General features: G+C 40.0%; 2 protein-coding genes across 8 annotated transcripts in view; one reads left to right on the plus strand and one right to left on the minus strand.

Annotated features, from left to right (window-relative positions):
- LOC140717628 (leucine-rich repeat transmembrane protein FLRT1-like) overlaps positions 1 to 13,120 on the plus strand; it is a 237,121-nt gene that overhangs the window by 191,040 nt on the left and 32,961 nt on the right. Inside the window, exon 1 of one of the 4 annotated variants that reach the window (XM_073031218.1) lies at positions 6,929 to 7,329. The exons of the other annotated variants lie outside the window; for them this stretch is intronic. The gene's annotated coding sequence lies outside the window, so the exon portion shown is untranslated. Of the gene's footprint in view, positions 1 to 6,928; positions 7,330 to 13,120 lie in introns of those variants that run through there. 4 annotated transcript variants of the gene reach the window in all.
- Positions 1 to 13,120, minus strand: part of LOC140717629 (ADP-ribose glycohydrolase MACROD1-like) — a 221,700-nt gene that overhangs the window by 114,698 nt on the left and 93,882 nt on the right. Inside the window, exon 4 of one of the 4 annotated variants that reach the window (XM_073031226.1) lies at positions 11,717 to 11,754. The exons of the other annotated variants lie outside the window; for them this stretch is intronic. Coding sequence (XP_072887327.1) covers positions 11,732 to 11,754 — 23 coding nt within the window. The 3' untranslated portion in view covers positions 11,717 to 11,731. Of the gene's footprint in view, positions 1 to 11,716; positions 11,755 to 13,120 lie in introns of those variants that run through there. 4 annotated transcript variants of the gene reach the window in all.

The following is a 13,120-nucleotide window of genomic DNA, read 5'->3' on the forward strand; positions in this document are numbered from 1 at the left end:
CTGGCCAGGCAGTGCTTATCAGAACCTCAGCCTAAATAATGTGCTAGCATTCTGCAATTTTTGAACCATGGTCTTCAGGTCATATTTCTGAAGGAAGACCAAAGCAGACACTCACACCGTGCCAAAGGTATCCCAACACAAGCAACCTTCAGTGAGTTAACGCAAATTAACAACGTGATTTTAACAAATTAAGTGATTTATTAGGAAGTCACAGAGTAATCCAAGAAATCCATTTTTTTTCATCCGTTATATGTCTGTGACTCACCAGTTGAAGATATTTCAATTAATATTCATCACTGGTAATGTCCTCATCAGAATTCATGCTTTAACCTAATCACTTGCTTCATTCCAGTTCTTTCTTTTGTTCCATTTTGAACTTGGCAAAAAAAAGTGGCAAGTCTGCGTGCATACTATAAAATATTTACTGTACACACCATGGTAGATATTTAATCTTCCATAGGTTTATCAGGTTTGTGCATCATCTAAAGACATGATCATTAGCCTGAAAAATATATATAGTAATGTGCAAATGGTCATTGTAGTTTTTCTCGGGGCAAACACATGAATAAAGCGGGCATCTTTTTTTCGTAAAAGCGAAAATCCTCTTTGGTTAGTGAAAACAGGTACTGATGTGTGTGTATATATACACACACACGCATTATATAGGTTGTCTAAGACTTTTGCACAGTACTGTAGCAATTTCATGTATTGCACTGTACTGCTGCCACAAAAAAATCATGATGTATGTGAACGATGATAAAGCTGATTCTGATATGGGTCTCCATTGTGCACTGAGAGTGGGAGGGGGCAGGGAGAAGGAAATCAGAGTTGGGAAAATGGGAAGGGAAAGGGGAGGGAGTGGAAAGCACCAGAGATACATTCTGTTATGATCAATAAACCAATTGTTTAGAATCAAATGACCTTGCCTGGTGTCTCAGGGCTGGGTGTGTCTGTACCTGACCCTCCCTCCAACCACAACCCCCCCACCCCACCCCCCCCCCCCCGCCATCCCCGGCACTCCTTCTCTGCCACCTGTCCCATTCCCCTCCCACTGTGCTCCACACTCCCCATTCCAAAAAATTTTTGTTCCCACCAGATTTAAAAACTTGCTCTCCGCTCCAAGTTGACAACTGCAGTACTGTGCAAATGTCTTAGGTACCCTAGCTGTATACCGTATACGTGCCTAAGACTTTTGCACAGTCCTCACCTTGCTGCTTGAAGGTTTACCAGCTTTATTTCAGATTTCTAGCATCCGCAAAATTGTGTTTATTGTTTCTGCACAAGAGCAATTCATTCGATTAAGGTGAATAAAAGATGGTGTCCAGTATAACTAGCTGATGATAACTGCACCTGCCATCACAAACATTACTCTCACTGAAAATCCATATAATAATTCAAAGAGATCTCATTTGCAGGATATAAAAATCAACACCACCAAAGTCAAAGACAAGTTTATAGTCATATGCACAAGTACAATGAAAAATCTACTTGCCAAAGACATGCATAATAATTGCACCGGAACAGAAAATGCATCTCAGAAATGTGCAATGGGTGACTGCTGAAATTGGCTTTCTGTGTAATACATGAAGTTAGTGAGAAAATACATCTGAAACAGAATATTTGCCACAAGGTACCGTGGTAGAATACTTCGCATTGAAGGCAGATAAATATTTCTATCACCTATTCAGCAATTTTATTTCACTTTTTGAAGCATCCGGGAATTATCGCATTGAACTTCTCCTTTGATCCACTCAGTTTCTCTAAGTCAAAGGTGTTACTATGGACACGGTTAATACCACCTTTTTGTGGGTTACGTGGCACAATCCCTTCCTCAGCTCTTCTTGATGTGCCTGAAAAATTGCTGCCAATTTTCATTCTGTTTTCACCTGAACGTACTCCATCCCTGACTCTTTCCAGATCTGTCTCTGTCTCAGAAAATAAGTTAGCAACCAAAGTTCAAAGTAAATTTGTTATCAAAGTAATGTATGTCACTATATGTGACCCTGAGGTTCATTTTCTTGCAGGCATTTGCAGTAAGTACAAAGAAATAGAATGCAATCAATGAAAGGCCACACCCAACAAGACGGACAAACAACCGACGTGCAAAAGACAACACAAAGTGTGCAAAATAATAAATAAATATATAAGCAATAAATTGAAAGTGAGTCTATAGGTTGTGGGAACAGTTTAGTGATGGGGTGAGTGAAGCTATCCCCTCTGGTTCAAGAGTCTGAAGGTTGACGGGTAATAACTGTTTCTGAACCTGGTGGTGTGGTGGGTCCTGAGGCTCCTGTACCTCCCTCCTGATGCAGCAGCGAGAAGAGAGCATGGCCTGGATGGTGAAGGACCTTGATGATGGATGCTGGTTTTTTTGGGACAACATTCAGTATAGATGTGCTCAGTGGTGGGGATTGTTGGCTCTTCCGCTCATGGGCATTGGTGCTTCCATACAGGCCATGATCCAACCACTCAGTATACTCTCCACTGCACATCTATAGAAGTTTGTCAAAGTTTTACATCCACAGCTTGCTTAACCATGCTTCCTGCCACTCTGTTTCCTACAAGCCACTCTCCCAGTTTCTCCATTTTTGTCCTATCTGCTCTGATAATGAGACTTTCCCTCATGATGATGAAAATTATGCTTCTTTAGTGTCGTCCTTCTTCCGCAACTATGAATTCCCCTTAAACATAGCAGACAAAGCTCCCGACATCATTTCATCTATTTCTCACACCTCTACTTCCACCCACTCTCCTCCTAGACATTGTGTATAGATATCCCCGGTCCTTCCTTCCCACCCCACATCCCACATCATCCTTTGTAATTTCACCACCCTCAACGAGATTCCACCCCTTTTCAGAATCAGAATCAGGTTTAATATCACTGGCATATGTCATGAAATTTGTTAACTTAATGGCAGAAGTACAATGAATGCAATACATGATAAATATGGAAAAAATAAGTAAATGAATTATAGTAAATATATTAAACTATAGTAAATTAGCCTTTTTTCCTTGGAGTGACAGAAGATGAGAGGTGACCTGATAGAGGTGTATAAGATGATGAAAGGCATTGTTCGTGTGGATAATCAGAGGCTTTTTCCCAGGGCTGAAATGGCTAACACGAGAGGGCACAGTTTTAAGGTACAGAGGAAATGTCAGGGATAAGTTTTTTATGCAGAGAGTGGTGAGTGCATGGAATAGGCTGCCGGCAACAGTGGTGGAGGCAGATACAATAGGGTTTTCTAAGAGGCTCATGAATAGGTACATGGAGCTTAGAAAAATAGAGGGCTATGGGTAACCCTAGGTAATTTTTAAAGTAAGTACATGTTTGGCACAGCCTGTATTGTGCTGTAGGTTTACTATGTTTCTAAATATATATATATGCACATCTGCATGAAACATTGCTATAGAAAAGCGGCATCCATCATAAAAGATCCTCACCACCCAGACCGTGCTCTCTTCTCACTGCTGCCATCAGAAAGAAGGTACAAGAGCCTCAGGACTCGCACCGCCAAGTTCAAGAACAGTTACCATTAGGTTCCTGAACAAAAGGAGAAAACTACACTAGTTCTATTTCTGGTGTTCCTACAACCAATGGTCTCACTTTCAGGACTCTTTATCCTGCTATTTCATGCTCTCGTTATTTATTAATATTTATTTATATCTGCATTTGCAGTTTGTTGTCCGTTGATCCTGTTTACAGTTGCTGTCTACAGATTTGCTAAGTCTGCCCGCAGGAAAAAGAGCCTCAGGGTTTGTATGTGGTGTCATGTATGTGCTTGATAACAAAATTACTTTGACATTACCGCCACAACATTGTAAAGAATGGCAAGAAAAACACACTCAGACCGATACAGAGTACACCCTATATGTGAATGAGTTCGCATAATGCAGCTAAAAGTTTGTTCCTACAAACAGCAGGACTAGTTCTCTTTTGCTGTCTGTAGGAAGAAACTTCTGAATTTAGTAACAATATGGGAGCTCATTCTCATGTAGGGCTTTCTATATAAGTTGGGTGCTGTTAACTGTGAACAACCTGAAGAGAGAACGAGTAGAGAAACCTGTAGAGAAATTACATTGGCATGGGATCTGGAGATCTTGCTTTCTCATCTAGAGTACAATGGATAGCAGAGAGGAAAAGGGAATGAGGAAAAGACCAGAAAGAAAGTAAGTAAAAATTTCGCAGAATCTAAAAACAGACACAACTGACTCAATTATTCACACCCAGCCCCATTGGGAAAATAATTCTTGTGGATCACCATTGTCATGTTTATCCAGGCTTTGCCAAATCAGCAGTAACTCTAAAGACAGTAAAACAGATCGCTCTGTAACTGCTCAGATAACGATCACAAATAAGACGCGTGCTTAAATGATTACAACCACCTGCTCCATAAACATGGATAAGAGTATTGCTCAAATCCAAAAACAAAATACAACAGTGGCTGGAGATCTGCAGGAAATAGTGGAAATACTCTCTAGATTAGGCAGCATCTGTAAATGGAGAAACAGTCAACATGTCAAGTTAATCATTGTTCATTTCTTCGTGCGCGGAGTCTGCATTGAGACTCGTGGGGGGGGTGCTCAGTGCCTTCACAATTCCCATGAGTAAGCATGAACATTACATAATTTTCAAAGACATGGTCACCTGCCTACAGGAAAGATGTAAAGAAAGTTAAAAGAGTACAGAGGAAATTTACAAGGATCTTGCTGGGACTGGAAGACCTGAGTTATAAGGAAAGACTGAATAGGTTAGGACTGTATTCCTTAGAATGTACAAGATTGAGAGGAGATTTGGTAGAGGTGTACAAAATTATGAGGGGTATAGATAGGGTAAATACAAGCAGGCTTTTTCCACTGAGGTGGGGTGGGACTACAACCAGAGGTCATGGGTTAAGGGTGAAAGGTGAAAACTTTAAGGGGAACATGAGGGGAAACCTCTTCACTCAGAGGGTGGTGAGAGTGTGGAATGAGCTGCCAGAGCAAGTAGTGAATGTGGACTCGATTTCAGTCTTTAACAGAAGGTACATGGATCATTGGTTACGGAGGGCTATGGTCCCAATGCAGTTTAAATGGTTGCTGCATAGACTAGATGGGCCGAAATGCCTGTTTCTGTGCTGTTACTTGGAGTAGACTTTGGAAACCTTCCCTAGGTACGTCTTGGAGTCTTGGAAATCTCATGTCTTTGACATGAGTGTCCTTAATTTCATTTCAGCATCCACAACCTGAGGATGAGTGTAACACCGAAACAATACTTAATTACCCAGCAGTTGTAGGTTAATTAGTCATTGTAAATTGTCCCATGATTAGGCTTGGACTAAATCGGGGGGGGGGGGGGGCGTGGTTTTGCTGGGTGGTGCAGCTCAAAGACCCAATTCTGCAATGTATCTCAATAAATAAATAAATTGACAGGTAAGAAGAAATAAACAGTTTGTCGTTATCACTAACTATTACAATATTGTTTTCTCCATATCCCATTGTCAACATTAATGAACTTTGGAGTTAAAAAAATATCCAATGCCACATTTGACATAAGTTTGCTCACAAATGTGTTCCCAGCAGACAATCTCATTTTCATGTTAATAAGCTGGTAAGGAAGGCGGGCTCTGTCGTGAGCAAAGTACCAGAGAGTTTAACATCGGTAGCTGAGCGAAGGGCGCTGAGTAGGCTACGGTCAATTATGGAAAACTCTGAACATCCTCTACATAGCACCATCCAGAGACAGAGAAGCAGTTTCAGCGACAGGTTACTATTGATGCAATGCTCCTCAGACAGGATGAAGAGGTCAATACTCCCCAATGCCATTAGGCTTTACAATTCAACCGCCAGGACTTAAGAACTTTTTAAAAGCTATTATTAATGCTTTTTGAGATAGTGATTTAGATGCATATCATATTTTTTTTTACTGAGTTAAGTATTGTATGTAATTAGTTTTGCTACAACAAGTGTATGGGACATTGGAAAAAAAGTTGAATTTCCCCATGGGGATGAATAAAGTATCTATCTATCTATATGCAGGTGAATCTCTCATTTCACAACAAAGGAGCAAGTCACATTGACAGCTAAAGGTGTGTGTAAAAAAAACAAAAGCACTGTTCTTCCCTGTATTGGAGGAACAGTTGCCTTTGGCAGGATTGGCCTGTGTTAGTGATAGTTATTGGGTACAATAAGGAAGAGCAATGATACAAATGAAGTAACGGTGGTGTACATGTTCTCCAAAAATAAAACAGCATCCTTGATAGTAACCATTCTAGTGCAATATTCCTGCAAATCATTTCGTTAAGAGTGAATCACCTCAACCAGGAGACATTCTGGAATGAAGTCATGGAGCCACACTGAGTTCAGGAGAGTTACTAAGGAAATTAACCAGAGGCCTTGCTCCTCCTGATCTCTCTGCAGTGACCAATCCCTGACAGCTACTTATGTAAATATCAGATAAGGACTGCAAGGGTGTTTTCATCCTAAATCGACACCACCCATTTAGGTTTACGAAATTCCACCCAAGTTTTACTCAGTGCCTCTTAAAGGAAATTATTTCTTCATATCTAAAGTAAGAACAAAAGTTAGGCTAACTATTTTATAGTTTAGGCTAATTTTCTTTTACTATTTGCTGCTTTTAACTCTGGACAGACAGCCCCAGATTTTTGTTTGAAAGGGCACAAATGACAGAGCAGCTCTCTGTCATTTAAACTATTAACTACATCTTAAAGAAACACAGTAACAAACAAGAAGTGGGTTGGGTACCAAATTCCTTTGTCATTCAAGTGAACACAACTGGTCAAGGTTCACACTGGAAGTTCTTTAAGAGCTATGACAGCTCTCTATTGCATGTTCAGTGACTGGACAGATAAAGAACCTGTGTTTCAACTCCACAGCTATGTAATGTAATACCAGGAATCCCACTGACTTTGTTCTGGAGACTGCTCAGAGCTCGCTCTCTCTCTCTTTCTCTGGTAGCCAGACTACAGACTAGAGCTATTCCTCTGCTTGCTGTTGAAGAATCCAGCAGGGAAGTAATCTGTAAGAGGCTGGTTTCGACTGAAACAAACAAAAAAGGACTTTTCAAGCAGATAAAAAGAGGCAAATACGCAAAATTTAAGTATTTTCGGAATCTTTGCCCAAACTCAGGAAAGCAAGGGAAGCCTGGAATGTGAACACTCGGAATCTGTAGGGGATTTGCCCGTGAGAGTTATAATGCAAAACTATCAATGTAAGGCTGAAACAAAACAGTAAGCGGACCAAAGGAGGATCACTTCTGCTCTTGGATACAAGCCATTCTAGCGAATTCTGTTCAGTTCAGATGCTACAGGAATTGAAAGTAGAGTGAAAGAGGTAAGATTATGTCAGAATATCTACTACCACTGAAATTTCAGTGTAAGTAAAATTCCCATAGGGTGTTCATTCAAGTTTTGAAAACATATCTTTACTTATGTATTTTGAACAGTATATCCCCACAAGAGACCACAGTAGATTATTACTGGGGTGAAATTAGAGGTGGTGAAGAAAGATTGTTATGAACAATTTTTTTTCACTATGGTAGACTGGCATAATAAGGCTGGTAAAAGGAATCATTACTTCAGTTATGATCTGATTTTGTTAGCAATTCATTTGGGAGCATTTAGCATTTTTAGACTTATTCATAAACTTCTGGATTGAAATCAGGATTAAAACAGTACCAGCAATAGATTTACTCAGTAAGAGGTTTTCACATGGTGAATACCCTATAAATTGCTCTTTCTCTTTCTATGTCAGTGCCCATCTGAAATGTGGCTCGATACATGGAACTGGTTGCTTGTGATTACTGTGCATGAATTATGAGACTTCAATCAAATAACAATTTTACAAACACATACCTTTCTACCATGACAATACTATGGTTTTCCATGAATGTGGCTGATAACTTCACAACACCTTACTCCTGCCTAAATCAAATCTGTGGTGTGAAAATACATTCATGAAAGGTTTTTTTTAAAAAATAATTCACAGATCATTTTCATTGTACACGAGAACTGGAAGCCAGAGTGGTCCACTAGGTCTTCAAGCCTATGCCAGCATTAAATATGTCCTGATGAAACATCAACTCTTTACACCATTCCATTGATGCTGCCTGACCTCCAAGCATTTTGTGTGTGTTGCTCTGGATTTACAGCATCTGCAGAATCCCTTGCGTTCAATGTGATCATGTTTGCCTCAACTCTTTTTCAGTACCAGTTAATGAAAATCCCCAATTCCTCAATCTTTCAAATATTTATCTGCTTCCAGACCAACTCCATCTAATGATCTAATTAATGATCGGATACGATTTCACACAGTGACTTCACCATTGTTTCTTTAACCATGTAAAAACAGTGCATTTTAAAATAAAACTTCAGCTTTTCCTTTTGATCAAAAGACGATGAAATCTTCACATAATGTCATGTAGTTGAAAATAAAATCCCTGGTATTTTTCCACAGACAACTTTTCTCCATGGTTGCTTTGACAGAACAAAAAATATTTCTTTTAAAATATCCTATTTCAGATTCCTAGCTCAGATTGGATTGAAAGTTAAAAACAAGAAATGACTTGGGGAGCAGATTTAAGCAATGAATAAGACTATAAGATATAGGAACAGTATTTGGCCATTTGGGCCATCAAGTCTGTTCCGTCATATCATCATGGTTGATCCATTAATCCTCTCAGCCCCAATCTCCTGCCTTCTCCCTGTATCAACTTCCTTCCCTGACTAATTAAGAATCTATCAACCTCTGCCTTAAATATATGCAATGACTCAGCCTCCACAACCGCCTGTGCAAACAAACTCCACAGATTCACCACCCTCTAGCTAAAGGAAATCCTCCTCATCTCCATTCTAAAAGGGCGTCCATCTATTCTGAGGCTGTGTCCTCCAGTCTTAGACTCTCCCACCAGAGGAAACATCCTCCACGTCTACTCTATAGAGGCCTTTCACCAATTCAGTAGGTTTCAATGAGGCCACCCCTCATTCTTCTGAATTTCAGTGAGTACAGGCCCAAAGCCATCAAAAGCTCCTCGTGTGACAAGCCTTTCAATCCCGGAATCAGTTTTGAGCAAGAGCATATTGTAAGGATGGCAATGCCACAATAAACTGCAGCCAGATTCCTCCATGTTTACTATGTAGTGATCTCAAGAGCTGACTAAGTGAGTTTCTGTTGGTAATATAAGCAAGGTAAGAAATGTGTACAGCAGGATCGATTCTGATGTGCCAAATCAGAATACCAAGAGCTCCTTAGAGCAATATCCAGTCACATTCCTTAGTTTGGTTGTCTCGGGAGTATGAGCCATCATTGTCCTCTGTAAAACAAAAACGGCCTTGATCTTTTAAGGTTCAACATTGCCAACACTTTCAATTTAATTAACAATCTATTGATTTTGCAGTATGGCTTAATGCACACAAATTGTCAGCTTGGGAATAGGTAGGGTGGAAAGAAATTGAACTTCTTTTATAGAAGTAATAAAGAACAATTTATTTAAGCTGTGTTTTTTTAAATAATTAACTAAATGAATGGAAAAGTGACACTGAGAAACATCTTTGTGGCAAAACAATGCAAATGTGTTGTGTGAGCCAAGATCTTGAAGTCAATATAAATCCTAATGGTACTTAAAAATCCTCAGAGTTTTAAAAACCCAGATGTTTCACATAAATGATTGCCCGATCTCATTGTCAAGTAACAAAAGCTATGAGTTATCTCAGAGAGAATATCAGAAGAAGAGTCATCCCAGACTGCTTGGATAGCACTTCCGGGCCACTTGGTGGAAGGGTATCTTGGCAGGGACCTGCCAACTATCAAGCCGTTCAGCCTCTGAAAACAGAGAATGCCGGAAACATTTAACGGATCAGGTAGAAGCTGTAGAAAGAGAAACAGAATTGATGTTTCAGCTCAAAGGCCATTCAGCAGAACTGGAAAAGAGAGGAAACAAGTTACTTTTATGGCCAGTAGTTGGAGAGGGAACAAAGGGAATATCTGTGGATAGGATGATGGCCGTGGGGATAAGTTGTGGAGGTCACTGTTGATTCACAGTTTGAGAATTAGAATATCAACAAAAGAGCATAGAATATTGTTAAATTACCTTCTGGGAAGACAGCGACATGTTCGCATGCAGCGGCCTCTCGGGGCAGGGGGGTACCGACCAGAGGTGTTTTTTTTCTTTGTTAAATGTGTTTTTTACGATCGCAAAAGACAATTCTATTCTAAGAACTTCGGGTACTGCAGGGCTACTCCATCAGTCAGCTGCTGATTGATCGGGGTAGCTGGACTATTGTCGGTAACGGAGCCAGCCGAGGTGTCGAAATGGCCGGCCCTGATGTTGGAGAAGGAGCCGGCTGAGGCAGTGAAGGGGCCAGTCGGGATGTCAGAGTAGCTGGTTTGGGTTCGGAGGAGCTGACCTGGCTGAAGACCGTGTTGTTGCGTGCTGCGTGCAGTATAACCATGGGAGATTGTCTCAGACATTTCACTGCAACCGCAAGACTCTGTTGGACAGTGATAATGTCAGTAATGCAGGCCTGTTACCCTTGTCTAGTGGCAGGACAGATGACATGGGAGCTGTGCAGCCTCGGTTGTAGCGAGGACTAGGCCTTAAGCGGTGGGCTTGCCTACTGTGCAGACCAGGTGAGGAAACACCGGAGGTGGTGAAGAATGGCGTCCACACTTGGCTGAAGGCTGGCCTCTCCCATTGGTTTTGTCCTACCATGTTCAAGCGATGGAATGACAGGCTGGATTGATATATTTGTGCACTGCTGTGAGACTGTAGTTTCAATTGCTGGACAAGTCGCTGAGGGTCTTTTTCACATGAATATTCTTCTTTGCTCATTTTTTTTTAATGTGCTGGTTTGTTTGTTTTGCAATTTAGCCCTAGAGAAACGCTGTTTTGTTCACTGTATCTATTATGGTTGAATGTTAATTAAAGTTCAGATTCAGTTTATTGTCATTTATAAACCACAAATACAATGCAGTTAAAAAATGAGACAACGTTCTCCGGAATGATATCACAAAAAAGCACAAAACAGACCACACAAGAAAAACCACATAACATTTGGTAATCCCCAATCCAGAGTCCGGAGAGGCTGCTGCGTATCGATATCGCATTCCCCGGAAAGGAACTACAAACCCATCAGACAAAACTAAAGCTACAAGACCTACACAAAACCACAGAGTTACATATAGTTAAAGTTGACTTGATTTAATCTTGATTTGATAAATACAGGGTCCTGTGACATGTCAGACAGTGCTAACGGAGAACAAAAAAACAGCCAGTATTAACGACAGATGACCAACAGCCAAAATGGCCATTTCTGATTCAAACAGAGGAATTGAATTAGCATGAAATTGTAGAATTCAATACTGAAGGAAGATGAGCTGCTGTTAGTTGTGTTTTTAACATTTCAATAATATTTGAGTAATACTGTAAATATATTGTTTTATTAAGCAGTCTTTGTTGTTTACGTAATTTATTCCAAGTTATATGTGAAGTCACATCACATCATACCTGTATATCTCGCTATAAGCAAAAAACAAAGTACACACGCACATCCTGAATCCATGTTTTCCTTTCAATTAGTTTTATGCTTTGCAGTTACAAAGCATAACAGTGGTGATGAGGAAGTTTTAAACAAACTCAAGATGACTACCCACCTGTTGAAGCACAGCGAGATGTTCAATTTTTTTTTAAAGCGCGAAGAGATGTTCAAGCTTTTTTTAAAAGCGCAGCATGCGTTCTTTAGAAGGGAAGAGAAGGTTGAGCTTAAAAAAAAGGAAGAAAACAGACAAAATTCATGGGTTTATAAACAGCGAGGGTCAGATGGTAAAAATAATAAATTTAAAAAAGCAGAAATGGCTGGCTACATCGGAAAGAGATGCATTCAATAGCACAAAAGATGACTGGTTGATATAAACTAAGCAAATTGAGCAGTATTTTGAAGCAAATGAAAATAGCTAATGAAAAACGAATGTCAGTCTTGCTGAGTGCATTGGGTGGAAAAGCATACAGTTTGCTTAGAAGTTTGGCTGCTCCAGCCGAAAATTAGATTTGCTGATATCGTGAAAGTAATGCAGGAATATTTAGAACTGAACTCATTATTTATTGCAGAAAGCTTTAGGTTTCATAAGTGGAATCAAAAGGAAGTAAAGTCCATTTCAACGAACATGGCTGAATTAAAGAAATTGAGTATCCTCAGTTCAGTGATGAGCTCAGTGATGCACTAAGAGACCATTCTTTTGTGGAATCTTACAAGAAAGACAGCTCCTAACTGAAGCACAACTCACATTTAAAATAGCAGTTGAAATTGCTGTACCAATGGAAACAGCGGATAGATGCAATTGAGTTACAGTCAGGATTAAAGGTGGGTTGAACATCTAGACTTTCAGAAAATAAAACAGGTCACATTCAAACAGCATATTGGCAAACAAAAATAAATGGAGTGCTCAGGGAAGAGAAAATGATAAAAAGCCAAGTTGCAATTTCAAATAGAACACTAATCTGCATGCTATTTATAAGAAACCTGATAATGATGAGAGTGACACAGGACTGGATAGCCTTGAGACTTTATTGTGAAAACTTAACAATGTGGCTTTCACCAGAAGTGAATGGCAAATTAATTAAAATGGAGTTGGACACAGTCTCAGCTGCTTCAGTCAGTGCACAACATAAGTTTTAATGGCATTTCAGATACCGAACTGAGGCCTGCACATATCCAACTAAGAACTTATTCTGGAGGAAGGATTCATCTCTTTGAGAATCACATTCATAACAGTGAGATACAACAACCAACAAGCCGCAACAGGCTTGAATGTGGTAAAAACAGGAAGGCCAGCATTGTGGGAGCCAACTACAACTTGATTGGAGATCCATCCACCATTTGAATGCCACATCCCCTGCAACAGTCAACTGAAAGCAAATTAAGAAAGGAACACGATGATACCACAGCAGCGTTTCAAGACAGCATTGGTAAACTCAAACATATCAAGGGGAAAATAGTGTTAAATGAAAATGTCAATCCCAAGTTTTACAAAGCCCGTCTAGTTCACATGGAGTCTGAAGGAATTCTTTCCAAGGTTGAGTGGTCCCAGTGGCCAAGAAGCATGGGTCTGTCAGGATCTGTGGTGATTT

Source organism: Hemitrygon akajei, chromosome 28 (genome assembly GCF_048418815.1).
Source record: "Hemitrygon akajei chromosome 28, sHemAka1.3, whole genome shotgun sequence".
NCBI lineage: Eukaryota > Metazoa > Chordata > Chondrichthyes > Myliobatiformes > Dasyatidae > Hemitrygon > Hemitrygon akajei.